Source organism: Callorhinchus milii, unplaced genomic scaffold, assembly GCF_018977255.1.
Source record: "Callorhinchus milii isolate IMCB2004 unplaced genomic scaffold, IMCB_Cmil_1.0 Scaffold4, whole genome shotgun sequence".
Taxonomy (NCBI): domain Eukaryota; kingdom Metazoa; phylum Chordata; class Chondrichthyes; order Chimaeriformes; family Callorhinchidae; genus Callorhinchus; species Callorhinchus milii.
This window is the reverse complement of record NW_024704745.1, coordinates 60314544-60340912: the sequence shown is the minus strand read 5'-3', so window position 1 is coordinate 60340912 and position 26369 is coordinate 60314544. Positions and strand designations below refer to the sequence as shown.

The following is a 26369-nucleotide window of genomic DNA, read 5'->3' as shown; positions in this document are numbered from 1 at the left end:
ACACTATTACTGCATTGGGAGTAATTGTATATGAGAACTGCTGCAGTTAGTGGATAAATATAATCTGTTTTAATAATGCCATTTGGACTGTAATATTCCAACTGCACATGTTTAAGAGGTTACCAAAAGACAATGTACAGTGTAAACTTGTTGGGTAATGGTCTTAGCTGTTGAGGTAAGAGGGCAAAGGTGCAAGGTAATACCACTGTTACGACTTTATTTATGTGACGATTGTTGCTGTATAGGCAAAAATGGCAACCGCGAAATAATTTAGTCATATGACAGCATTTTAAGCAGTCATATTCCAGCCCAAGGGTATAATAAACCAAGATATTTTTAATTCATGACCAGTGTTAAGTACTTTAATGGGAGATTATTGTGTGAATCAATCTTGTGGTGCTAAAGGATAACCGGTGAATTAACAGAAGTATTAAAAATGTAAGAAGAGCAAATTAAATCCAACGAGCAAGAATGTCCTCATTTTTTTATGGTTGTTAAATACTGAAAAGATTCTATTGTGAATATGTAGACACTACTCATCAACTGGAAGTTTATTATGTAGGTATTAATTAGTAAACTTTAATGATTATACTAATTGGTAATGTCCATTAAAATGTGTTTCAGTCCCATGGTTCTCTGCCGTGTCAGTGTGACGGGCATAGCTCTGATGAATTGTGTTAGTTCTCAGTTTAGTTGCTAGCTGGAGAATGTCCTGATAATAGAGTGCATTACATACCATTACAAGAGAGTGTCCTGTTAACTAGTCACTGCCTAGCTTTGGCAGTGGTTGTGGAAGAGTCTATAATATGAATTGCTTTGACCTTCCTAGTTGACGGAGCTTCTGTGGTGCCAGTAGCTTTGTTACTGGAAAATTGGAAACATTTTGAGGTTTTAATGCATAAAGCAAACATAAAGCAAGCAGTGAGTTGGAGAAAGAGGAAAGTAAAATGGGAATAATTATACTTTTCAACTCTGATAATTGATGTTTGAGTCAAGGGTGAATATTGTTGTTTGATCAGCTAACCTTCCTAGTTCCACCGTGAATTGTCAATTTTTTTCATCATTGTACTTAATTTGAAAGACTGGCAAATTTTTCATGTAGAAACATCCCTGCTGTAATTTTTAATTCTTTAAAATAATATATTATCTGTTTCAACAACTGATTGATTTTTCCAAATTGTTAATTCAGTGTCATTAATTTTGAGATGTTGAAAAGCTGCAGAATATACTTTGCATATCAATTCATTTTATGGAGCTTATTGCAATGTAGAAACATCAATTTGGATCATTTCCAGCAGACCAGAGTAGGCAATTATTCACAGCTTTCAGGATGCAGTATTGATAATATCATTGAGCAGCTCCGTAAAATCTGGCTGACATGATCGCTGAAGCTTTATTTCTCATTTCCATTTTGTTTGTTAGAACAAATGCAGACGCAAATGAAGCAGCACAATTTGTCAACTTTCTTTGTCATTTTTATAGACAATGAACAGTTGTAAATAATAGCTAATAGGCACTAGACTTATTTGCTGTTTTGGATGGCAATGATTGTGTTTATTGTAGGTTAGATGATTTGATTTCCTTTGAAATTTGCAGTGATTGCATAAATAATATGCAAAGCAGTAAGTACTTCCTTGATATTGTATACCAAAGAAGAGAAGACTTGAAGCAAATCTTATTGAACTATTCAAGATTGTAAATATTATAGATAAACTGAATCCTAATAATATGTATATAGTAGTCAAAACATTAGAACAAGGGGACATGAACTTAAGCTCAGAGGAGAGACTGTGAATATTCATGTTTAATTATTGTACAGGAGAGAAGTGAGCAGTGAATATGTGGAAATGACTACCCAGGGAGGCAACAAGCCAGAATGTGTCAGGAAATTCAAGAGGGAATTACACCGCTATTTAGCAAAAAGTTCCACTAGAGAATATGAGAGATGAGTAGATTGTTTAGAATCTCAGAAAGCTTACATTGTAGAAAGACAATTTGACCCATTGTACTGGTGTTGACTTTGTCACTGGAGCTATTTGCTCTAGATTTACCTGCTCTCCCCCGTGCTCCCTCTTCCCTGTACCTTTTTATATTTTCCTCATGCATCCAATTTTAAATGCGATCACGGGCACTGTTTCAACAGCTATTTATGATCAGGCATTCCAGACTGTAATAGCTCCTTGTGTTTTTGTGTGTGTAAACAAAAAAGTCTCCTAACATTCCTGTTTTTTATTTCCATGTTAATGATCAATTTATGTGCTCCTGTTAACCACTCGCAGATCAGTAAAAATAACACTCTTTAATCTATACTTTTGAAATCATTCATAATTTTCAAAATCTCAATTAGATTCTCTTCTCCATTCTCTCTCCTCCAGTGAAAACTGTTCCACTGGGTATTATCTGAATGAATATCTGCAATAACCACTCGATGGCTGTGATGCCCTTTCTGTAATAAGAAGTCCCAAATTGTAAGGAGGTGCCCTAAACTTTATGCAATATCCCAATGTGGCTTGAACAATGTCTTGTAACAGTTTTATACATTATTGGCAAGGTGTATTGTTATAGATTTGTTTACCAAAGGGAATTATAGTTCTCTTATTTATCTTTAAATTCTCTTTATTATTTTGAGGGTAACCTCCTCAGCGTATCACTTGTCACTGTGACTACCTATCATTCAGACTCACTGCCTTCATCTTCCTAACCAATTTCCTTTCCATACCACTACAACAACAACAAACTTACATTTGTATAGCATCTTTCACATCAGGAGGACGTCCCAAGACGCTGGACAATCAGTGTTTTGGACCCGAGCTGGGGGTCGGGATTGGAGAGGGTGGAGGGCAGGGGGGTAAGGAGGGGATCGAAGGCACGATCGAAGAGGAAGGTCTTGGGACAGGTCTTGAAGGAGGCAAGGGAGGAGGTGAGGCAGAGCGACTGCAGGTGGAGTTCCAGAAGGTGGGGGCAGAGTGGCTGAAGGACCCTCCACCAATGGTGGAGCAGGTGAGGCGGGCGATGTGAAGCAGGCCAGAGCCCGCTGAGCGGAGGGAGCGGACAGGTTGGTATGTGGGGTTAGGAGGTCGCAGAGGTAGGGGGGAGCAAGGCTATGGTGACCTTTGAAGGTGAGGACCAGGATCTTGAACTGTATCCTCTGTGTGATGGGAAGCCAGTGGAGTCGGGCGAGGATGGGGGTGATAGGGTTACGGAGCCTGATGCGGGAGAGGACATAGGCTGCAGAGTTCTGGATGATCTGCAGCCTATGGAGAGACGAGTTGGGGAGGCCAACAAGCAGGGAATTTGCGTAGTCGAGCCTGGATTTTATAAATGTGTGTATGAGGGACTTGGCGGCCTGTGGTTTGAGACATGGCGGAGCTGGGCGATGTTGTGGAGGTGGGGCAAGGCAGAGTGGGACATGGCACGAATGTGGGGTAGGAAGGATAGTGAGGGTGTTTGCAATTCCCTATGCCTCATTTTTAGCAAATAATCTCTTATGCGGTATCTTATCAAATGCCTTGTCAACATCCATTTGAAGGACATCCATATATTCTCTTATTTACCAGCTCTGTGCTTCTTAAAAAAAATTGTTAGTCAGATATGAACTGCCTTTCAGAAAACCACACTGATCTAAGTATTGAGTTACTCTGATCCTGATGATGAATTTTCCCATCTCAATTGCCTATTGATACTTGGTTTGTCTTCTTTTGTAGTAAGCTTTAGTTATTTTTAAAAATAACTGTTTTGCTGTGATTGAGGTTATGTATGTGTGGTGAATGGATTATGTGGCTTTTTTTTGTGGGACACCGTAGTATCACAGAATACTTACGGTGTTGTCATCATCAAATGCAAGGAGTTGCCATAGTTACAACTGTTGGGCACTGATCGTAAAATGAGTATATGCTTTGACTTTCAGTGGCTCATGGCGATCTTGTTAGTTCATGGTCAGGAATAGGTCCCATATTTCACATTTGCAATAAGAAATGTGGGCGAAATGTGATTCTCGATCAGATAAGTTCAGTGTCTAATATCTGACAGATGTACAAGCACACGTGTAGCCAGGTGCTGTGACTGCATAATATATATACTGAAGTGTTTAAAAAATAATGTATTAGTTATTGTTTAAACACTTCAGAAGTTTTTATTGGTCTTCTATAATTACAATGTTCGTATGTGAACTCATAGACAGCGGGCGAATATATTCTTTCTCATTGTACATCCTGACCATACTTTGCTGAAGTCTGTGGAGAGTGTGTGTGTGTGTGTGTGTGTGTCGGCATTGGATCCAACTCCCGCTCATTCAACTCATTGACAGCTACACTTGCTTTACTTCACATCCTGTTACACTGCGGAGAGCAGCGTTCCTCTCCAGTTGCAACATCCCATTAGCCAAATCTGACAAAAGAACTAGAGGGAAGATGAGGAGAAATTGTTTTACCCAGAATGTTGTTACGGTCTGAAAGGGTGGCGAAGCTTATAATAATAAGCGATAATAGCTTTCCAAAGTGGAATTGGATAGGTACTTAAAAACGGAAACATTGTAGGGTTATGGGGTAAGAGCGGGGAGTGGGATTAGTTGGTAGCTCTTCCAAAAAGCCGACACATGCACGATGGGCCGAATGGCCTCCTGTGCTGTAAGCTTCTATGATTCTGTGAAGAGTTGATGAACTGGTAGATAGATTTGGGGGACTGAGCCCCATCTAGCCCTAGCCACCTACTAATTTCAGACATTAGCAGCTCAATGTTGAGTCCTTTTGTGCATTAACGTTTTGAAGGCTATAATGAGCACAAAAGATAATGTTTAATTGAATTAGATATTTTGTAATGCACATAAAGGGGGAATAAACTAGAGTAGAAACAAATGCCATTAAATACTTCCATCTTGTTTGGAGAGTAACGTTAATTGCTTCTGCCTTCACAGGCAAATTACAGTGACACAAAGCAATTTTGTATAGCAAGTTCAAATTAAAACTGTTAGTACAGTTTAATAAATGGTGCATATATCAGCCAAATTTGTATTGCTAGAGATTAAAGCAAGTCAGGTTCCATTCAATGGATTTAACATATCTGGCCTAAAGCACCGTTACATTTCTTCATTATCTTTTAAAATGTCAAATGCCATAGGCACTGTAAAACATGAAGCAACCTCTTGTTTAGCAATCACAAGGGTAAAGTAAAGTTCATGAATGGTTATATTATTAATCATTTAAGCACTTTATTTAAAATTGATGAATAATGTAAGCTTGCTAGCAACATTTTGGGTAAAGGTTTGTGCTCACCAAGATGAGAAATGTTAATGCTTTGGAGCATTTTCTTATATGAGATCTGGTCTCCATGAGGACTTCAAAGAGTCACAGGTCAAATGCACAGTAACTAATCTGGTAAATCCTATTAATATGCTTCAATCTCAATTCCAGAAGAACACCCCTACTTTTAACGGTATGAAATTTCTCACCTTGCATACCAGCAATTCAGCAGATCTCTCTGGGTGAGATTGGCAACATACCACCAAGTTATCAGTTGTTTAGTGCTGTGAACCAATGAATTTGGTTTGCCCAGGTTGAAATTGCCCAAGTATATTTCATGAAGGTATTTTACACTTGGGAGATGAAAGAGATTTTCATTCTTAAATCTTGAATCTAATATCCAAAGGGAAAAAAAGTTAGAATTTAAATCAGTGGGATGCCCAGTCATTGAAGCATTATTTATACCATGAATAGTTGTGTTGTGAAGTGTAAATGATGGACATTATTTTACAACAGAAGATAAGGCACTGCTCCAGGTGCCCTATGACTATGGGTTTGAAAAAGTACTCATTGGAGTACAGCAGCATAGGTGGAGTTTCATACTGGAAGCACCTACAAATGAAAAGTCCCAGGTTACCCTATATATATCATGCCACATTGCAAGAATTTGGCTCCAAGCTTGTTGTGAGTTGGGCTTCCATTAGGGGGAAAGAAATGGACTTTACATCTTGGAGCAAGCCACTATTTGCTGCCATTTTTCTGACTCTGGCTTTTTTAACACCATAATTCAGGTAATAGCCATTATAAACTCACACAGTGAAGGTCAGTAAATATCAATTCAAGAATTACCTCCTTCCCCTTCCTTTCTTCTTTGCCATAGCCTGCACTGGGAGCCAGGTATCCAATGCCCTACCTCTCCTTTATGTTTACAGTGAAAAATAAATTTCGTTTCCATGTTGATATCTGCTAGAACATGCCAATTCCATCACAATGGATGTTCTGAAATGCTGTACACTGTCCAGCGCCTTGGGACATCCTCCCGACGTGAAAGGCTCTATACAATTGTAATCTTGTTGTTGTAATAATACAAGGCATCAATCATCGCCCATAAAAGCTATGTGATTTTAGCTGATTAAACCCCAGTACCTCAATAGACAGAGGGGGCCGTAATCCCTAACTCTGGCCAATGTGCATCTCTTAGTCTTTGGAATTATATAAGCAAGATGTGACCTCCCTCCAGGGAAAGAGTGCACATTCCATTTCAGACACAGAAATTTCCACATGTGGAACTCAGTTTGGATACTCTTAAGCATTGTGATGGATTTCTGCATGGGTCAGACGCATGCTGATCAAAAAATAAATTCTACTTCTATTCATAGAGCAGCTGCTAGTTTATTTATATAATCAGCAAATTTGGCATTGACTCACCTGCATTGGAAAATGTATTGACCTCATGATAAATGCATCATATCCTCCACTTGTTTGTACATTTACTGACTCTGGTAATATGAGTTTATATTGGGATTTTATCATTATAAACTCACACAGTGAAGGTCAGTAAATATCAATTCAAGAATTACCTCCTTCCCCTTCCTTTCTTCTTTGCCATAGCCTGCACTGGGAGCCAGTTATCCAATGTCCTACCTCTCCTTTATGTTTACAGTGCAAAATGAATTTCGGTTCCATGCTGATATCTGCTGGAACATGCCAATTCCATCACAATGGATGTTCTGCAATAAATTGTGCTTGTATCCAACACAGAATAATAATGTAAACAAGCCCTAGGTGATTTTAAAAAAAATGCAGTTTAACATAAACATGCAGTATAAATAAATTATGGTGTAAATCTGTTTATATTTCTTGAGGGATAGATTTTTTTTAGATATTAAACCAGTCAATCTTTAAAAGTCAGGTCAAAACCAGAATGTGCCCAGTAACTGGATAGTGCATAGACAATTTAAATTTGGCTGCAATATCTGTAAGGATAATGAGAGAACAATAAGTGGGTTTGAGCCCCATGTCGAGACTTTGAACTTAAGTTGTCACTAAGTTGAGGGTGCACCCTCATTGTTGAGGTGCTGTCCTTTGGATGAAATATTAAACTAAGGTCCTGTCTGCGTTTTTAAGAATGACATTACAGATTCTATGGTACTATTAGAGAAGAGAGTTTCTCCTGATGTCCTGGCCAAATAAAATTGGACATTCACTTCATGGTTATTCAATAAATTGCACTATATAGTATTTAGAATGAATGATCTGTATATGAGATTTCATAGTAAATTTAAATTCTAAACCAAGTATTTGGCTAATACAAACTGAGAAGATTTTTACTGTAAACAAAATGTTACTGCAAATTATTTGTAAAAGATAATTCACTTTTTTATTTATCTCATGTCCAACTGAGCAAAGCTGTTGGTGTCAAAATTAACAGTTAAAAGTCACCTAGGCACATTCAATGCAAGAGAGATCTCATTTACTTTTGCTTTTTCAGAATTGTGACCAAAAATAGAAATAAAACTTAAGCTTTAGTGAGTTAGTTGGATGCTGAAACAATCATTTATTGGTGATCTTCATTGTCAAAGAGCAGATGCCAACAACAACTTACATACAGTAAACAAAATGCAAAATGCAGAGAGAGAAAAAGTGTGTCTGGGACCAAGATGATGTGGTAATGATCACAAAAGAGGGGAGGGGAGAAGGTGAGCTGTTATGGTCTGAAATTGATGAAATCAATATTGAGGCCAAAGGGTGGAAGGTCCCCAGAAGATAAATGAGGTGCTGTTCCTCGAGCTTGTGCTGTGGCCCATTGGAACAGCGTAGGAGACTGTGGATGGAGAGGTCAGAATGGGAGGGAGAGTTGAAGTGGCAAGAAACTGGAAGGTCAGGGTTGTGCTTGTGGACAGAATGGAGGTGTTTGGCAAATTGGTCACTCAATCTGTGTTTCGTCTCCCCAACGTAGAGGAGACCACATCGTGAGCAGCGAATGCAGTAAACTACATTGGTGGTAGTACAGTACTTGAAATCTGTGTTTGAGGCCCTGGACAGTGGTATGGGAGGAGGTGAAAGTGCAGATATTGCATCTACTGCGTTGGCATGGGAAGGTGCCGGGGGAGGAGAAGAACTGTTGGTGGTGATGGAGGAATGAACCAGGTAGTCATGGAGGGAATGGTCCCTTCGGAAGGCTGAGAGGGAAGGGGAAGGAAAGATGTGCTTAGTGGTTGGATCACGCTGGAGGTGATGGACACTGAATCCATAATTATCATTGTTCTACCTCTGTTAATATTCAATCAAACAATTCAATTTGTAAAATACCAATTACCAAAATAATTGATGGGCATTATAGCACTAAAGACCACTTGTGTATTATCTTAGATAGAAACTGCTGTACACGTCAAGTCTTGGAGAGCAATGTTGTGCTAATCATGGTGTATACTTAATTCAGTGGTGTCAGCCAGGCTTAGTGGGTAGCATTCTTGGCTCTGAGAGGCTGTGGGTTCAAGACCCATGTTGGAACTTTGAACTTACAATTGCAGTGGTGGGGTTGGGCTGCATTGTTGGAGGTGCCTTGTGCTTCAGATGAGACATTAATCCAAGGTTCGGTCTTCCTGTTCATGTGGACGTTGATCCCTTGACACTATTTGAAAAGAGAAGGGAGTCTCCCTCGATGCCTTGGCCAACAATTTTCCACATAAAATTGGCTAATTACATCATGGCTGTTTGTGGGACATTGATATCTCCTATTAACTGCTGCATCTGCCTAAAAAATACACAATGACTACTCTTTAGAATAAAATCCTGTGAAGCACTTTAAGATATCCTTCAATGTGAAAGACAGTGTATCAAATGCAATGATTTTTTTTTATCACTGGCAAATGTCTTGAATGATGTAATGGCTCACAGATTGTCTTCTTGCATCACTTCCAAAGGCAACACTGAGAATGTTGATGAAAAATCGAGTGTTACATTTTCTGCCTTAACCATTATTGTATTTGTAAGAGTCTCTTGATTGCTGTCAAGGGTATTTTTTTTTCATCAGTATAACAAAATGAAGCCTTGAACACAATTAAACCAAACATGGACTTATTAATCCACGTTTTCCCTTTCATACCAGAAATTACAGTTATCCTGTCCCTTTCAGATTAATTAAATAGCTTCATGTAGAAAATGTAATTTAATTGGACTATTTTGGTGAAAGAAAATGATTTATTTGATATGGGATGAAAAGCCATGAAAAGAAATAAAATCAATCTTTTTGTGGGGAAGGAGTGTCATTGATTGATGGCTACTATAAATTGTTGCCTGGAGGTTAGATCTTTAAAATAACCAAGACACTGCATTTCTCAGTGCATGGAATACAAGAGGTGGTTGATCTTATTTATTTCGTGCTTGTTTTGCTTGCACAGAAGTGAGTTAAACATAAAAGAAGAAAAACAGTAAAAATGGATATTATTTGTACATTGTAGAAGTTGCAGCTTTTGTTTGTGTTCCAGGTTACCTCTTTACCAAATATAGTGGCCGGATTCTGTGTGTGTTTAAAAAAGGAAATGCAGGTGCAGATTACAATAGTGCTGTGATTTTGTTTTGTGTGGGCACAGGTCTGTTGTTCTCATTTACTTTGCAATGAATTTTTAATGAGACAGCATGTATTTTTTTTAAAAATTCCCTTTATGTTGTACATCACTAGAAGGTAATAGACCACTTTCTTCTTCACGTGTTGCTCTTAAGACCAGGTGCTAGAGGCACCTGAACAAAGTCACTATTATTATTCTACTTTGTGAGAAAGCACTTTGTGTTCTCTGCATGGAGCCCAACTGAAATCCAAATCATACTGTGTGAGCAACTGTGGAAAGTAACCCACATTCTACCACTCTGTGGTATAGAACATTATTGAACCAATATGCTCTGCCAATAAAACATTTGCTTACAATTTTTTCAATGGCTTCTTTAATAATTCAATTATGATGGAAATATAGTGTAATTTGCATTATCCCAATTGCATAAATGAAATTTAGTTTATTTGAAGTCATCTGCCAAATGCACTTGGGATAGGTCCTCTGTTGACAAAAAAGGTAAAAGCTATTAAATAAACATATCAAAGTAATGCTAACAAAATGGTTTGATTTCTGAGCATTCCTAAAAGCCAGGTGTGAGAAACACCATTTTTATTAGTGTTAACAAATTATAGACACCTACAATAATGAGATTTTGGTGCTGATTCAAAGAAGTGGGTGCTGAAGTGAACATAAGTGGCTCTGAGTTGTATGCAGAATTTTTAGGAGTAAGGTCTCCACCTAAACATGGCAAGATCTGAGTTTAGGAAAAAATATTGTATTTCCACTCTATTTCATCTAGTGTTTTTGTAAATTTATTACATGCACTATTAAGAACTGATATCACTTAAGAGATGTTTGTAAAATGATAATCTACAATTGATATGCTCTTTTGTTATTTTCTGTTACCAGATACATTGCCTGCACTTTTAAAACCTATTTAAAACAAAAAGTAAGTGGTTGAAGTGCTAGGCCTTTTGTTTCCATACCAGCATGGTCTTTCGCTCTGGAACTTCTCACATTTTCTGCAAAAATATAGTCACAGAGCACCATTTAACCCAGTATTGGCGCTCAAAAATATATATTATTCATCTTAAACTCCTGAGGCTGCTTATGGGAAATTTTTGTGTGCAAATTGACCCCTGCATTTACCCACAAAACACAGTTGCTAACTTTATAGTATATCCTTTGAAGCGCTTTGAGACGTCCTTCCCAAGTGAAAGGCCCTATACCAAATGTAAAGATTATTATTTATTACTAGGTGTACCTGTTGCAACTTCGGTGGCAATCAAAGGATCCAATATGGAATGCAGATTGACACACAGACAGACCCAAAGACAGACATTTCATCTTTACCTATACTATCTGGGAGGACTCCTGTGGGAGTACTCCTTTAGGGAGGACCTAATGGGAGAACTCTGTGCTTTAAAAATGTAATTTTGTTGTTGCTGTGGCTTAGCTTTGTCTGTGTTCTTTATTTTGTTCCCGTTGCCGCTTGGCTACATGTGTTCTCTGTGACGCAGGATGCCACAGTGCCATGGTTATCTGGCACGGCCACCAGGTGTAACTGCAGTGCATGCGCACGTACGTAGGTTCTCTGTGACACACAATGCCACAGTGCCACTTTGACTCAGCGGCCACCAAGTGTAACTGCAGCGAAAAACACAAAACTGAAAATAACTCATGAATGATAGGAGATACCTGAAAACAAATATGCCCTTGTCACTCCCAGTTGCAAGACCTTTCCGCTGAGGTACAAATCACGTCTCTATGTCAATTGGTTAATGAGATCCTTCTTGAAGTGCAGACAGACATTATCGTTTTATTAGTATAAGATAGATAGATAAGATTATTAAACTTGGATTAACATTAGATCTCAACATTATAGCACTTCAAGTGGCTCAGTGTTTGCAAATGACCGATAATTTTTCTTGAAATGTCTATCATTAATACAAAAAGTGGAGTGGAATAAAGCATATGAAATTAGTATACTTAAATTGTTATGCAATCCAATGTGTAGCATATTTCATTTGAAGTTAGAAGTCATAACATTGTAATTTGGAGAGCCAGTCTACATTCATCTTTTCAATCATGAATTCAGAGCAATCCACCCTAGCTTTCTAGTTTCCAGGGAAACTTCCAATTTGACTTATCGTTTAAAGCTCTAAGATTAATGGAACAGAGAAGATTGAAACTGAAACAATGCCCTAGGAGGTATATTCAGTTCAATTGTATTCAGCCTCCCTGAATCAATAGATAAGGGGTGTTCTTAAATCCATTTTAATCTGTAATATTTTTTATAATTGAGTTTAAATAAATTGTAGAAGGGGATTAGAAATATTGTAAACGTGATTTCCTCAGAAAGAATATTTCATACATCCAAGGCTGGCACCTATTTTTGTGTAAAAATTAATTTCACAGAGAGACAAAACAAAATGCGAATGTGTTTGTACATGTTTATCAAGCACCTCAAAGACAACAACATTCATCTTTGGGATGGATGAGGGAGGTGGGAGCAGTTGAACAGCAACTATTTCTGTGGAATGGTACAACTTCAACTTCTACTGCATGTTTAGTGTGATATTCAACAATCACTTGCAGAGTGCACAGCATGATGCAAATACTACAAATTTGGCAATTGTTAAGGTTAAATTTAAATTTGTAAGGGTCGGATCCGACACAATTCATAGAATCATAGAATTATACAGCACAGAAGGAGGCTATTCGGCACTCGTGTCTGTGCTGGCTCTTTGAAAAGAGCTATTCAATTCACTCCCACTCTCCCGCTCTCTCCCAATAGCCCTGTGAACTTATCCTCCCCAAATAATTATCTACTTCTCTCTTAAACGTTGTTATCGAATCAGCTTCCACCATCCTTTCAGGCAATGCATTCCAGATCCGAACAACTTGCTGTGTGGAAAAAATGTATCCTCACCTTCCCTCTGTTTCTTTTAATAACTATTTTAAATCGGTGTCCTCGAGTTCCCAATCCACCCGCTAGTGGAAATAGTTTCTCCTTGTTCACCCTCATAATTTTGAAAACTTTCTATTAAGTCTCCTCTTAACCTTCTCTGCTCCAAGGAGAATAATCCTAGTTTCTCTATCCTCTCCTGATAACTGAAGTCCCTCATTCCTGGTACCATCCTGGTAAATCTCGTTTGCATCCTTTGACAATGCTTTGACATCCTTTGACATTCCAATGCTTTGACATCCTTCCTAAAGTGTGGTGCCCAGAACTGAACAAAGTACTCTAGCTGAGGCCTAAACAGTGTTTTATAAAGGTTCAGCATAACTTCCTGACGTTTGTATCCTATGCCGCTATTTATAAAGCCGAGTATCCCATATGTTTTTTTTAACAGATCTTGCAAAGTATATTGAAAATTTTCCAACTTTTAAATATTTATTAGAATTGTTATATTCCTGTTCAAATGGAATTACTTATTTGTACAGTTCACCTTTTTGCACTGCTTTGGATATTTTAACTCCAACTCTGACCTGATTTGCAGAACTCACTTCCATCTCAGCTGTGCAAGAATTTCTCCTGGATGTTCTTATATTGTATCAAGAGCAAGTTAAATTGGCTTTTTCTCTTTTGTTTTCGCAACATATTGGTATAATAAAAAAAAACTTGCATTTGATTTAGCGCTTTTCAAATCTTCTAGATGTCTCAAAGCACTTCACAGAATATACTGTAAAGTGAATTGACTGTATATTTGTGGGCGAAACACGGCAGCCAATTGTGCACGGCAGTGTCCCACAAATAGTCGTGGATTGAAGTGACCAATTTTATTTATTTTTCTTGAGGGATTATTATCAGACATGTGGAGTAAGGAAACTTGCCCAAGGTTTTGCCCTGCCGGGAATCAAACCCAGGTCTCTCGCTTGCAATGCGAGTGCTCTAACCACTGAACTACAGGACTCCTATGTATGTTAGTTTTGAATGAGTACTAATATTGAGAGAAGTGCAAGCACTGACAAATTGTCAGGTGCATTAGTCTGACAGTCGGCCCCTTTATCCACATGACGTTGCCATTAAAATGAATGACTGAGGAATGCTGACCTCATAATATGTTATGCTGCATTGACTGTTATAGCACAGTTTTTCTTTTCAGTCTTGGTTGAGTTTGGAGATCGGAAAGCATTTTTCCCCTCAACTGATCGTTTTTTTAGAAACTAAACAAATCAGCTGGGATGAGAATCCGCTGAAAACATGAGGTGACATTTGTTGTGTTTTTTTAATATCACAGGCACTTTTTGTTATGATATGATTGGTTATAGTTGAGTAATTTGTAATGGGTTTCAGTAAGAACCCTTTGGCCCATCAATTTTGCTAGACTAAATGCCAGAATTAGTTTAACTTAATGCTTCAATTCTAACATCTAATATTGTTCCATCCACCTGCCAACTTTTAGCATTTACAAGGTTCGCCAGAAATGTAACTTGGTTCTGAAAATATTTGCATTTACCCTTCTGTAACTTCAAGCCACAATATCCTTTCCTGCTGGCTCAAATGTGCCTCCTCACTATTTCCAGTATCATCAAAATAATAAATTATCTCACAGGACTTGATCCATTATTCTTTGAAAGATGACAGGGTATAAGCCACTCCATAGGGGAGACTATTGTAACAGTACATCGAATTATACTTGTTAACAGTTAGATATTGCTGAGTTGTCGTCTAACAATGGTCTGTTGATAGGCTTGAGAGACACAGTGAGCTTGCAACATTGCAAACAACTCTTGTAATCTCAAAATTAAATACTGTAGGAAGATTGGTGAGAAGATAGCATGAAGAAAGGTGGAAAACATTCAGAAATTGTATTGTTGGAATGGAATATGCACTCACTCCCTGGAGGGAGGGATCCTGCTTATCTAATTCCGGAGAGTATTAGGTGCAAGTTGGCAAGAGCCACTACTTGGGGACCCCAGAGTGTGCGTTTAGATTGCTGGAGTCTTAACTAACTAAAACCGTATAGACTGCCATTGATATTGCTGTCTGAAAAGCTTTCTCGCTGCTTTTCCAGTTAGGACCACCCTACCTGTTAGGGCTTTGGCTTGCAGGGTTAACCTAGTTGTTCATATTATTAATAACAATAAGTGAATGTTTGGTTTGATATAGTACCTTATTGCATCATTGAAACGTCTAAGTACTTCACAGGTTTTTACTGGAATGGAGGGAAAAGCAAGCAAACTCCATGGATTTTTCCCTATTTCAAGTGAAATCAATGGGGCAGATCTGAACTGCAAAAAAAATTGTAGAATTTAATTTTGTATTTTAATGAAATACATCTTAAATGTTTCCCACATATTCCATTTCTTTTGAATTATTTTGTTGATAGAGAAGCACATGGAATTTCTAGCCCACTGTAGAAATTCAAATGCAGTGTTAGCAATTCCTTGCTGAAACCTGGTTATTGAAGCATGTATTAGGCTGTAGATAATCTGGGGCCTGCTGATTTCCCCAGTACAATTTCATCAAATCTTTGCTTCGAGCAGCCAACGTGGACAATTTTAGGAGCCATCTGCTCTGGTTTCAGTTGTTTCTAGCTGAACCCTGTTCCGTTATGCAATATATTTAAGAACCATTGCTATCTTCACAAAACAAAATAGGGGAGTAGGATTACAAAATAACAAAATTGCATTTGTACAGCACCTTTCACATCAGGAGAATGTTCCAACGCATTGGACAGTCAGTGTTTTGGACCCAAGCTGGAGTCTATTACATAGATAGCTTTTTCAATACGCAACAGTCGGTGTATTGTAATGCCTTTCACGTAGGGTAACTTCTCAAAGTGTTTTTATAGGGATCATGTGGAAACTCAAGCAAGGTGAGAAGGTGATCAAAGGTATGGTCAAAGAGGTAAAGTTCCAGAAGGATTTTGAAAAAAAAGGAGGGAGGATATGAAGTGGAGAGATTTGGGGAAGAAATTACTGAGTGTGAGAACTTAGCGGTTGAAGCTCAAGAGCAGACCCAGTGAGCCAAATGGGCTCTTATTGCTGTAAAATTCAACCATTCTAACTTCACAAACTCCTCTGCAGATATAACTTCAAACTTGCGAATGCTTGTAGCTTCCAATGTGAACTTCTGCAGTGCAAATAAGCAAAATATCTTGAGAAAGAATGACACCATCAAAGACTATGTGATTTCTTCAACATTTTATCACGTTGGCAATATGCAATCAGACCCACTCAAAACAAATCAGACATCAAATCTTTATTAGAATTTGGAACTTTTCTGACAAAACATTATTTGTCTTTACTTAATTTTTGTTAAAATTTCAGTAAATGAAAAAAATCGTACTGGAAGGTAGATGATAATTAAAGATATATGTAAATAGTACTTTTAGAATATTCCTTAAAAGAGGAAATGAGTACCATGTTTTTAATAGTTTTGTTTGATCTTTTTGTATGAATTTCATTTTTACTCATGTGGAGTCCTGTAGCTCAGTGGTTAGAGCACTCGCTTTGCAAGCGAGAGACCTGAGTTCAATTCCAGGCAGGGCGAAACCTTGGGCAAGTTTCCTTACTCCACATGCCTAATAATAATCCCTCCAAAACAAAAAACAATAATAAATTGGTCATTTTCAATCTACGACTGGTTGTGGAACACTGCTGTGCGTAATTGGCTGCCGCATTCGCCCACAAATATACAGTCAATTCACTTTACAGTATATTCTGTGAAGCGCTTTGGGACATCTAGAAGACGTGAAAAGCGCTATATCAAATGCAAGGATTATTATTATTATTTTAAACTAGTATCAGCTTGAAGATTTAAAAATTCAGGATTCAAAAACCATCATAATTCAGATTACTGCAACTGGAACTATCAGGTTTATCTTGTTTCATTTTTAGTTATGGAAACAATATCAGGATTGGAAGATTTAAGTTGATCTATGTGTATTTTGTGCTTTTATTTAGTATTGTTATCAATGAACAGCAAGAATGTTGGCAGTCATCGAAGTTATATAGAGGATATACCTCAGGGACTAGTGATTTATGGAAAATAAACCACCCAGTGGTTTTGGCTGCATAACTCACAAGCACTGCAGCTGTCAACGAGTTATGCCGGTCATGTCATGAATGATTTATTTTTCCCTAAACCACCTGTCCCAGGTGGGCATTGTATAAATAAAATACATATGGCATATAATTAGTAGTTTTACAAAAATGGTTTGAAGTAGTATAGCAGCATAAATATAATTTTTTGGGCACACTTGTTATTCTGGGTATGGAGTGCTAGAGATCAGGTATATTGGTTTAGCTCATTTATTTCAGTGGCAGCGTAAGTTTGGAGCTTGCAAAGGTTGGAGTGAAATGAGGATTTGAATGGATTTGTGTGTGAGTGCATTTTGTTTTAGCATGTGCGTAATCTTGACCAAAGTTCTCAACATCTATTCTGATTCATCTGTCCTTTGGACAACATGTTAAACCGAGCTGCCATTTGCCTGTTCAGTTGGACATTAAAGATCCCATTACACAAATTGAAAAGCGAACGAATTTCCTTTAGTATCCCTGCTAACCATTTCCCAGATAAAATGGTCATTCATTTCATAACTGTTTATAGGACCTTGGCTGCCCCTTTGCCTAAAACACCCAGTCATTACTGGCCAATTATTTGTTAATTGTTTTGAGCTGTTGTAATATTATAACTTATTATTATTTTATTATAACTGCTATATCAAATGTTAGGGTTATAATACATTCATGTTTTCATGTATCCTCTCATAATGTGAGTTTGTTACAAAAAGAGTGGTACAAAAGGAAGTTAGCTGATTGAAATCTGAATTGGACAAGACAATAATACAACAATTTACACTACTATAGTGCCTTTCTTGTAGGAAAACATCTCAAAGCACTTCAGAGACAAAGTCGGAGGATGATGGGGTAGGAGGGATGTGGCCAAAAGTGCAGTCAGAGAGTTAATTGGAAAATGGAGGATAAATGTATGGCAAAACTGCTAAATGATTACATTAGTTTGCTTTAGCCTTCACACTGGAAAGGAAGGGGATATGATTGCAATACTACAGGGAAAATTTTAATTTAATGTTAAGGACAACCTAAAGAAATTGGCAAACACAGAAAACTTGCAAGAGATAAACTAATGGGACTAAAATCAGACAAATCTCATGTCCTGATGGTTCCCACCCAAGGATACTGTTAAGAAATAAGGGGTGTTAAAATCCTCCAAAGATCTCTTCATTTGGGAATAATAAGTGAAAGTGAGATGTGTTCTTATGCAAAAAAGACAATCTAAGTAGGTATAGGCCAGTGGGGTTAACCTTAAAAGTGAGAAAAATACCAGAATCCATCATTCCAAAACTGAGTGACTTGTGTGGTCTGACAAGGAGTCATGAGCAAAGGTTTTAGGAAGGATAGATTATGTTTAACCAATTTACAATATTTCCCAGCGTGACAGAGCATCTGGACTCCATCCATGTTGTAATTATGCCACCAACAAGAACCACAAAGGCATATGTCAAGAGAGAAGATTTTCATTCACTTAATGTACAAGTCATGTCTGAGCACATTAGACAGGTTTGAAAGCATCCAATGTGCTTCAGATCTTCAAGCATCAAGGTTGATGAAACGCTTGCTCCTGGGACACACAGGATACATCTGCTACAGAGCCTTGTAACATCAGCACAAAGAAGATACAACCAGGAGCATAAAAGGGACAGAGAAAAATATCTTGGTCTTAGCTGTAAGACCATTGTCATTAAAATTTAAAAGCAATGCATAGAAAATTTGGAAAACTCTTATTTTCGGTTATGATTTGCAAGATGGTTTTCTGTCGTATTCAAGAACTTAGGAAATCGATTCCATATTTAAGAAGTTTTCCAAAATTTTGCACAAATATCTTAAGGCTAAGGCCATAGGAAATTTGTTCTGAATACACATTTCTTCTGAGTATCAATATACAATTAGATCCACTTGAAACAAATCAGATATCAAACCTGTATTACAATGCAAAACTTTTTGGAAATAAGAGAAGAAACATTTGGGAACATATGCAAAGATGTACAAACTATGTACAACACAGAAACAGGTCACTGGGCCTAACCAGTCTGTGTCTGTAATGGGAAGGCAGTAGGATGGTTATTCTGGAAAGATAAGATCAAACGAGTCAAATGGTCGTCTTCATCTAAATCTCTTTTGCAATCATGTGATTATTCTGTAAAATATGTCAAACCAAATGGGGTGCTTTTGTACTGATTGATGCAGACAAAATGTTTTTTTGAATCATGGGTGTGGGGTAGATGCATGCAATAGATGCACATTATCAAATAGTCTCAGGACTTGAAAAGTTCAACATGTCACATCGCTGACGTTTCAGGGATAAGCTTCAAGGTTCAAAGCTAAAAGTGGACCAACAAATGACATGAAGTCAATGTTTTGAGGTTTCTGTTATGTCATTATGACCTATAAAAAGAAATGAGTTGTTTTCATTTTAGTAAGGATTAAAGTACACATCTATTAAAGACTTAAACTTGCATACTGAAGTTAATATTTTGCTTAAACTTAAATTTGAATAATTTTGTTCTTGTATTTGAAAAATAATTAAGGTTAATATAAGAAACACAACAGTCATAAAACAATGTAATGGACAATTAGACCCAGGTAGAATTTATACCCAACTATCTTGGTTAATGACATAATTTGCATTCCTCAATAAAATTATTTTGTGCTATTTTATAGACTAATTATACTAACTATTTCTCAGTGAACACTTAATTGTATTATAATTGTTAATTTTCTCTAGTGGCTTGTCCTAATGATGTAGGATTGATATTGGTAGTAACACATACTCCTCCACTCATTGGGAGCAAGGATATTTCCCATTTGGTTCCTGTTAACCCTGCAAGCCATAGCCTGAATGGTTAGGGTGGTCCTAGATGAACAAGCAGTGTGCAGCTTGCTAGACAGTGCTTTCAACAGCAAGCTGTGTGTTTTAAGTCAGCGCACTCTGGTGTCTCATGCCTTGGCACTTATCAACATGTGCTTCATATTCTTCAGAATTCAGTAAGTGAGATGTGTCCCTTCAGGGAGAGAGTATGCATTCCAAACAGGGAAATTTCTATATGTACCTGTTATACGTATGTGAAACGCTCAGTCCAGTTGAATACTCTTTAGCATGGTGATGGATTTCTGCATGTGTCAAGACACCTGGCTGACCAAAAAAAATTGCGGAAACAAAACAAATTTAAATAATACATTACACATTCCCCCAAAAATAAACCATTGGACATTTTAAAGAGAAAATACTAACGAATGATATAAAGCTGTATTCAACTCTGTTCAGTTGATGGTTATGATGAAGTACTGTACTTTTACAGTTTAAAAGCTATATGAACTCTTTTAATCACTTAAATATATAATATTCTCTGTTTAATTATTCGACATTACAAACCACTTATAAAACCATAGAAATTTACATCACATAAAGGAGGCTATTTGTCCATCATACCTGTGTCAGCTTATCTGAAAGTATTATCCATTTACTCCTTCAACTTTCCCCTTATCCTTTTCTAATTTTTCTTTCTATCTAATCCCTATTTTAAAAGCTATTGTGGATTATGTTTCAGACAGAGTATTCTATGTGTTAATAACCCCCTGTTTGTTTTATTAAAGATAATATTCTAACCTCTTTTGTTTTATTGGTGATCATAAATGTATACCCTTTAGTTTCTGACCCTCCAACCAATGGGAATAAACTTTTTTTTAAAAGAAAAAGATGCTTTTTTTTTTATCAATGCTGTACATAAAATGTGCTAGAAATGTTTGTGCTGGTACCCAGGAGCTGAGTATGAATTTAGTGTTGGTCTTGTTACCCAATTTAAAGTAAATTGAAATGATTTAAATGTACTACTTTCACCAATGAAAATAGACTTGGCATTATTGTACTTATGGCAATAAAGAGTGTGAAGTGGTGGCTCAAACAAGACACAGAGGATGCCATTTCATTGAAATAAAATATAAAAGTATTGATGATTCAGTGAAAAAGCGTGTACTGAAAATGCAACTAATGTTATTGACTACAGAACATGATAAAACGACATGGGCTATTATTATGAAGAAAAAAAATTGTTAAATTGCTCAGAACTGCAAATGGATTTATGACTTGAAAAAGGATACTGAACGTCAGCAATGTATACAACGCGTAGGTAAACTAAAAAAGACATCAGCGCAACCAGGGAATATTTCTCAGCATCTGACGAGATATTAGTCAAACTGGAAGTTCCAAGATGGTAGCATCAAATCCTACTGGGCAATGTGGTAAAATTATATAAGTTATTCTTCTTGTATGTTGTGGTTAGTAATATTAGCATAACAATGTCTATCTGCTAAATGGGATGCTTTGTCAAGTTAGCAGCAGCCTCTCCTCTTAGGCAGATCCTGGTGTGTTCAATTCCCACTTTAGGACTTAACCGCATTGTCCAGGCTGACATTCAAGTGCAGGAGTGTTCCCAATACTGGTGCGGGGTGGAGCTTGCTTAACTTTGCAAATGCCTCCTTTGGATGATGAGATGTTTAACCAAGGTCCTGTCTGCCTGGCTGTTCAAAGATCCCATGACACTATTCAAAAAGAGAAGGGAGTCCCTTCCGATGGCTTGGCCAGCAATCCTCAAGATAAATTGTCCATTTATCTAGCTGCTTGTTCCTATATGGAAAATAGCTGCCATTACTTCAAAAACCGTTATTACACTTGATTGTAAATCCTGTGAAGCACTATGGGATGTTTCAACATTGAGTGTTTATTAAAAATGCAAGTTCTTCTAAATAATGCTTGCTACGAGTTTGGGTCAGTAATAATATCAGCATACAATGTCTATCTGTTTGTTTATAGTCCCAAGCTCAAAAATTCAACAATGTCTCCACAAATAAGTTCACCTATCCGCCAACACTGAATCTCTTCAAGGACACATCTCCATTTCAGAAGAGAAAGACATCTGATTAAGATGGCAAATCATTTGTGTATGTGTCTACAGTTGATGGGTGCTGTGCCTGTAATATACACACAGAGTATTGTTATGTTATCAAGAGAACAGCATTTGGGAAGCTCGCAAGAAAAATTGCGAGCTGAACGACTCCCACTGCAGTTGACTTGTACGAATCTGAGAGATACTATTTTTATTTAGACAGGCATTTAATGAAGGCAACCACACTGTGCATATTTTTGTGCATATGAGTAGAGTGCATGGTAACAGAATTGTACTTGTAATTTTGTTCTGATTTTTAAAATTAAACACCAGTTTTACCATTTATTTGCCTTGAGTGTTTTTATTTAGTTTGGCTTTGATGCGTATATCGAATATTCAATGTGTGGTTTGTCAATTTTGCAATTTGTGGAATAGTTGTAGAGTACCCAGAATTTTAAAATGGAATTCATTGTTGGAATTGTAAACTGTGTTGACTTTCAGTATCAATGCAGAAACAAAGTATATGCAAATAGCTTAATTGGAAATACTGTAATGCAGAAACGGAAACTGTTTACAAATCTTTGTATTGTTTCCTAATGTGCCTGAATGCAAGCTTTCCAGACTGATTTACAGAATATTATCAACAATAAGCATAGTGATGAACGTGTAGGCTGTAATAACCTTGTGCAATTTTGATGATGGGATAAGGGGTTTGACATATTGGAAAGTGGCTGAATTACTTGATTTGAAAGAAAGACTAACATAGAAAAATGTTTTACTGTCCAAATAAAATAGCGTTTTCTACAATTAAAGACTAAAAATGCTAGAAGTACCCAGCAGCACCTGAAAGACAAGGTTGAGTTAACAGTTCAGGGATTACCCTTCATTAGAACTTTATTTTTCTGGGACTGTGAATAGATGGGTGAAATCTGAAACATTCTGCTCTGCAATGAAAGGTTAGACTGGTGAAAGGCGATCAATCTGAAGAAAGAGCTGGTGTCGGAACAGCTTGATAGCCTCTTTGATTGATTAATGGAGATCAGAAGAAGTATAACCCTGGAAAGTAGTACATCTCCTAAGTGTTACTGCTCTTTAGGGAGAATTGACATTAGTTTACAATTTTTTTTCTATAAATGGTTTCATAATCAATTAATGTAAATATGTTATTAATTTGTACAAATGGATAAAAAACCTTTTAATTCAGAGTATAATTTTAATGAAAGAAACATAGTATTTTTTTCATTTTAAATATCATGCTGAGGATTTCAATATTGGCTGATGCATGTCCTTTTGATATTTATGAAGAACTTAATTATGTGCTCTCCCCATGAAGGAAATGTCTATGTATCAAGGGACTGTAAGTTTTCAGTGCCTGATTAAACAGACATTAATTTGATTCATTTTCTTGTTATCCAAGCCACCTGTCAACTGCATAAAGCTCAGAATCATTGTTCATGTTTATAGTGTTCCTCAAATGTTGTCTTTTTTCTATGCAGTGTCTATGAACAAGACAGAAATGCACTGCGAAGAAAGGAATGGGAAAGGAGAAACCAAGAGGCTCACCAGCTTGATGAAACTTTTAACACTGATTATCCTCTCTTTAGTGAGCCATATAAGGTATATGTCTGCTGAACATCTCTTATATTTTCCACAGACAATGCCTTTGTACAGTCCAGATCAATTGATAATGTTTCTGTTACTAACCTTGAATGTTTTATTAATTGTACTTTTTTAAAAAAAAAACTTACATTATTATTTTGGTAACGGTGTAGAAATAGTATTATTTTATCACATGCTTTTTGTTATTTTTTTCCAGACTAACAAGGGAGATGAACTGTCGAGCCGTATTCAAAATACGCTAGGAAACTATGATGAAATGAAAGACCTATTGACTGATAGGTCAAATCAGAGTCACCTTGTAGGCATTCCCAAAACTGGCATTTCACAAACTCCAATTGAAAGTATTGATCAACATTTATTTCAAGACTCAAGAAACCTGATGCAATGTCCTTTTCCTAGCAACAACAGCTCTACATCGACCGTGCTCCCACCACTGTACTCCTCATCGCCTATTCCACCCAGTCTATGTGGCACAAAATCAGCAATGGATTTAGCACACAAAGGACAGAGTTCTGGAACTGGATGTAATGTTGTGTCCAGTGACCAGCTGAGAAAAAATAAACATGGACATGGAGATGGGAATGATGGAAATAGAGTGTGTGATTCACATAGCAGTTGGAATGAACATAACACTGAACATCAGACGAAGAAAGAGGATCATGGAAACATTCAGTCATCAAGCCCAACATCACATTCTAGCCAGAATATGGCTCTTAAATCTATGATTGGTAATTCAAGTAAGCAACATCAAAATGCGTTTTCTTGTGATGTCAATGTACACTGTCATACTCCAGATGTACCAACCTCATCAGCTTCCACAACCCATGCCAAAGGTACACTTTCTGCTCAGAGCTTCCCTCAATCTCTTTCTTCTAAGTCTAATGCAATCCAACAAAAGCCAACAGCTTATGTAAGGCCAATGGATGGTCAAGACCAAGCACCAAATGAGTCTCCGGAACTAAAACAATCAGTGGAAACTGTCATATCTTACAGCGATCAGCCTTTTGGAGAACTGCCGGATGCAAAAATTAATGTACCTGCCTCCAAGGCTATCATAGCAAAGCTGACCATTCCCCAGGCAGAAGAGGCAAAGGTATGTTTTGATTTTAGTACAATTACAACAATTAATTGAAATATGCATTGCCTCATAAATCCAGGTATTGTTGGTATAAAGGAAATATATATGAAGGTCTCAGGTGTGCATTGAATCGTATAAAGTATGTGCCTGCCAAGTCAATTTTTATGATCATTTAAAAGCAGTGCACCGTAAATATTGTATTCATAGCTTGATAATGCTAATTATAGATGAATGCTGCAAGCAGATAGGGAAAAGGGAATTGTGTTCTATGGTATTCAAACTTGCCTCAGTAAGATTCCATAATCCACCATAATATTCCAACAATCACAATTCAAAATGTATATTGTAGCAAATCAAGCTGTTTTTATAGTTGATATTTCACTAGTCTTTTGGAATATTATGTAAAGATTCTTATACAAGATCAGCAGATCCTTTTTCTGCAAGAGTAGAAGCAATACACGTATGCACAGCATTGTTGAAATTATTATGATAGTAAGTAATTATTTGTTGCTATTGGGTGCACAGTTTGCACTATCCAATATTATTAAATATTGTTATACCTTCAGAAGTGTTCTTGCACACAGTTACTATTACCGTTTATAACTTGAGTTGCAGTCAGTAATCTAGTCTTGTAAATTTGCTTTAAATAGAACAAAAACATTAAACAATGCTCAGACCATTTATCCAAATTAAGTACAGCATTACAAAGTTAGTGCCAAATTTTAAAATGTGTTGTATATAACAGAATTTGTATTTCTAAATAATTATGTTAAATTGCCGAGGCAAACAATATATACTGTAGAATGCTGTAGATGAAAATCTTGTGTCTGTCTGCTATGGTAATAGTTACATTTGGAACTTTCCTGTTTCATTGGCACACTGCAAGCAAATATCATTTCTGCACATGATTCTGATTAGTGCTTTCAACTAGTTACAGAAGCAACAGTTATGGGCAAAGAGATGGTAATGTTACATTTTCCAGGATACAATTACAGTTGAGGTTGCCATCATTTTTTTTAAAAAAACAACTTTTACTCTTTGGAAAATAATTTTGTAAGTTGAAACATAGAGCAGTATCATAAGTTTCTGTCTCATGACATCTCATATTGTTGTATCTCTTAAAATAAATCTACACCCTAGTTGCATAACAACAACAACAACAAGATTCCATTTATTGAGCGCCTTTCACGTCGGGAGGACGTCCCAAGGCGCTGTACAGTTGGGTCAGGACCCGAGCATTGGGGGGAAATGGTCAGGGTGAGGGGAGGGAAGGGAGGGAGCGAGGAGGGGTAGAGAGTCGAGAGGGGAGCTGAAGGCACGGTCAAAGAGAAAGGTCTTGAGACCGGCCTTGAAGGAGGAAAGGGAGGAGGCGGCGAAGGCACTGGGGGATAGAGTTCCAGAGCCTCGGGGCTGAGAGGCCGAAGGCCCGGCCACCGATGGTAGGGCGGTTGGGGTGGGGGATGTGGAGCAGACTGGAGCCAGAGGAACGGAGGGTACGGGCGGGTAGGTAGGGGGATAGTAGGTCGGAGAGGTAGGAGGGAGCAAGGCCGTGAATGGCCTTGTAGTTGAGGGTGAGGATCTTGAATTCGAGTAAAATAAGTAAAATGTAATTATCTTAATAATTATGTGTGAAAGTTTGTCGAGCTATAATATTCCTAAGGCAAATAGAATTATATTGCACAGAAAGGTGAAAATCAATCCAGCACTAATTTATGCTGTCAGTGTTTAACATCTGCTAAATTGAACAACCATAAGCATTTCAGAAACTTCTGTGAATATTTATTTATACTGTATTTGTAATGGTGTATAATTTCTTCTTTGTTTAAGATTGTGAACTGAACCACTAGAAACCATTAATCTCTTCTAGTTTACAAAAAGTGGTCCTGATTGTACATTAGTGTTTTTCACTCCATTGGAGAACAAATGGAGGCTGATAGTCACTTATGATTTGGGGTCTTAACATTCT

General features: G+C 37.2%; 1 protein-coding gene across 1 annotated transcript in view; it reads left to right on the top strand.

The window, feature by feature from the left end:
* aff3 (AF4/FMR2 family, member 3) overlaps positions 1 to 26369 on the top strand; it is a 263454-nt gene that overhangs the window by 11643 nt on the left and 225442 nt on the right. The window contains exons 2-3 of the mRNA XM_007885859.2: positions 23202 to 23322; positions 23522 to 24418. Coding sequence (XP_007884050.2) covers positions 23202 to 23322; positions 23522 to 24418 — 1018 coding nt within the window. The remainder of the gene's footprint in view (positions 1 to 23201; positions 23323 to 23521; positions 24419 to 26369) is intronic.